The sequence below is a fragment of the Nematolebias whitei genome, chromosome 9 (genome assembly GCF_014905685.2).
Source record: "Nematolebias whitei isolate Nwh7 chromosome 9, NemWhi1, whole genome shotgun sequence".
NCBI classification, from domain to species: domain Eukaryota; kingdom Metazoa; phylum Chordata; class Actinopteri; order Cyprinodontiformes; family Rivulidae; genus Nematolebias; species Nematolebias whitei.
The window spans coordinates 49,890,681-49,893,418 of record NC_056506.1 but is presented as its reverse complement, the minus strand read 5'-3'; the positions used below and the strand labels follow the sequence as shown (position 1 = coordinate 49,893,418).

Genomic DNA, 2,738 nt, shown 5'->3' with positions numbered 1-2,738 from the left:
ACTACAGCAAGGTCAGACTACACCAAGGTCAGACTACACCAAGGTCAAACTAAACCAAGGTCAGACTACACCAAGGTCAAATACAGAGCCACTCTGATCCAGATAAAATAAAAAGGTAAAGTCTGAACTCTTTGGAAAAACTAAATTAATTTATTAGTCAATAATTTTGTATAATTTAATAGTTTAAGGGTGTGATGGACTTGTGACCTGTCCAGGGTTTAGCCCGTCCCTCGCACAGTGACTGCTGGACGTGGGCACCAGTGAAAGAAGCAGGTAAAGATGATGGATGGGTGGTGGTGGGGGGGGGGGGGGGGGGGATGGATGGGTGGGTGGTGTTTATATTTAGTTATTCCAGGACTGACTCAATGATGTTCGACTAAATAAACCAAGATTATAATTTGGTGTGAGGATTAGAACGTTTAAAGGAGGCATAAAGGTCAAAGCTCCAACGTCCATGTCTGAGACTATTTAAAATAATAATCTGAGCTATGAAAGGACCAGACTCTTAATCTGAAGAGTAACTGAGGTTATTTTGAAACTCCACGTTAAAACCTCTGATTTTTATGACTTTAAATATCAGTTTCTGTCCTTCAAAACATATTATTTAAACTAAATTAATAACTAGAGATAAAAGAGTTGTACATGTGGGGCCTGACATGATGAAAAAATATATATCAACAAAAGTCTGCTGTGTACAGAAGACCAGGATCTGCTGAGTCACTGGTAGCCATGGTGATTCCCGCCTTTTTTTAGGAGAAGCAAAAAGAGGGAGGGGCTTCAATCAGCAGATTTAAACAGTGGCAGAACTGGATCTACAGAACTGGATCTACAGAATTTGATCTACAGAACTGGATCTACAGAACTGGATCTACAGAATTTGATCTACAGAACTGGATCTACAGAACTGGACCTACAGAACTGGGTCTATAGAATTGGATCTACAGAACTGGGTCTATAGAATCGGATCTACAGAACCGGATCTACATTTGTTTACCTTTGGATGTTTGCTTGCACCTGTGGATGATTTTTCCTACGGTGTAAAGGACTGAACGCATGTCGGAGAGAAGAGAAGCGAACCTTCGGTCAGAGCAGCACCGTGTCGAAGGTTAAAGGGACAAAGACTGGGAGTTACTGTAAAGTGTAATGGGAAGGGATAATCCCAGGGATTAATTCTGGACATTCTGCTCCGTAGGATTTAGTGAAAAAGTTTTTAAACTTTCATTGTGAAGGAGAACATTTCTAACAGCCTTCAATTCAAAAGTTATTTAAATGCAGTTACTTTTCCTCAGTTTATATTTTGACGTGCAGAACCGACAGACGTGGAACTTTTGAAAAACTTTGGGTTTATACTCGTTTACAAAGTCCAGTGTTACCGGCACACATTGTGTCGTGGCACATGGCTACAGAACGAATTATAAGGTTTTGTGCAAACGTTGAGACAATTTACCCGAGAACTGATCCGACATTAGAGCGGCTGCACGATTAAAGGTTTAAAAGTAGAAACCACTGAGGTCACTAACAGGTCGGACTTTAAATAAGCTCCTGAAATGAAGAGAAACGCTCGTGATGCCTTCAGGTTCTTGAAAGAAAGCACCTGAAAATGGTTCCCACGGTTACACCAACTCAAAACGTCAAAGGTTAGTTAAATTAACTCTAATGTGGTTTCTGAGTTTGGAACATCTGAAGGAGGGACTGGATTCTGAGGAAGGTTTCCCCAGATGTCTTCTGTCTGCAGAACGAAACAAGGAAACGTCTAACGAGAGTCCAGAGCAAATTCAGACTTTCCTTTGATGATTAAAGTCTTCGGAATCAAAATATTTCCTGTCCGCTCTGCTCGGTACCGGTCCGTACCTGTCACCTGCGGGACGTAGGGGATGGAGAGGCGCTCTGCGTTGTAGCCCGGTCCGGCCAGACACTCGGCCATCTCAGCAGTCTGGAAGAACAGCTGCCGGTCGTCTTTGTCCAGAGATTCAGGGAGACTGAGAACATCCAGACAGACCGTCAGATGAACACGTTCGGATCACTCCCGGCTACTGCCACACCGGGTTTTAGCTTAATATCTAACAAAGTGAGTTAAAGTGTTGCTGTGATTGCTAAGGGACGTGGCAGCCATCTTGAACTGAAGTGGCTAACGTCTTCATCTGTAGATGAACGTGCAGAAATAACTGTTTCATTAAAATCATCCAGTGGCTCGAAGATGAACTTTGAACTCTGACGCTGAAACGAGCTGCACAGCAGAAACTTACGGACACTTATCTCTGAAGATATGTTCTGGCAGAAGGTACGGCGCGTCCATGTTCCTCAACTCGATGACCTGAGGAACGTCAGAATGAACAAAATTAGAACTGAGTGCAGATGTAAAGAAGAGGAGAACCTTCAGGACCATCAGAAATAAACCGGAGCATCATCAGCATCGAGGAGAAGCAGGAACTTTAGACGAGCTGAACATCTGATGGATTAGAGCGTGCGTCAGGATGAACATGGCCCCACAGGAGGTCCAGGACTCACTTTACTGACGTGTTGACACAAAGGCGGGTTGGCGATCATCTGACTCAGGAAGTTGAGGTACGCCGCCACGAGCGCCATGATGCCGCAGCGATTGAACATGGGCAGGTTCTCCTCGTTGACCAGAGCCATTTCCTGTTGGAACAGAAATGTCTTCATGGGATTATGATTTAAAGCTGAGCTTCGTCAGTGTCATTAAACTCCACCCGGCTGCTGCAGCTGCTTCGTCAGTG

The 2,738-nt window shown here is 44.0% G+C and overlaps 1 protein-coding gene across 1 annotated transcript in view; it reads right to left on the bottom strand.

Moving 5' to 3' along the window:
- Positions 1 to 2,738, bottom strand: part of efr3a (EFR3 homolog A (S. cerevisiae)) — a gene marked incomplete in the record, with an annotated part of 80,028 nt that overhangs the window by 3,408 nt on the left and 73,882 nt on the right. Inside the window, 4 exon segments of the mRNA XM_037682454.1 lie at positions 995 to 1,045; positions 1,852 to 1,979; positions 2,247 to 2,314; positions 2,509 to 2,640. Coding sequence (XP_037538382.1) covers positions 995 to 1,045; positions 1,852 to 1,979; positions 2,247 to 2,314; positions 2,509 to 2,640 — 379 coding nt within the window.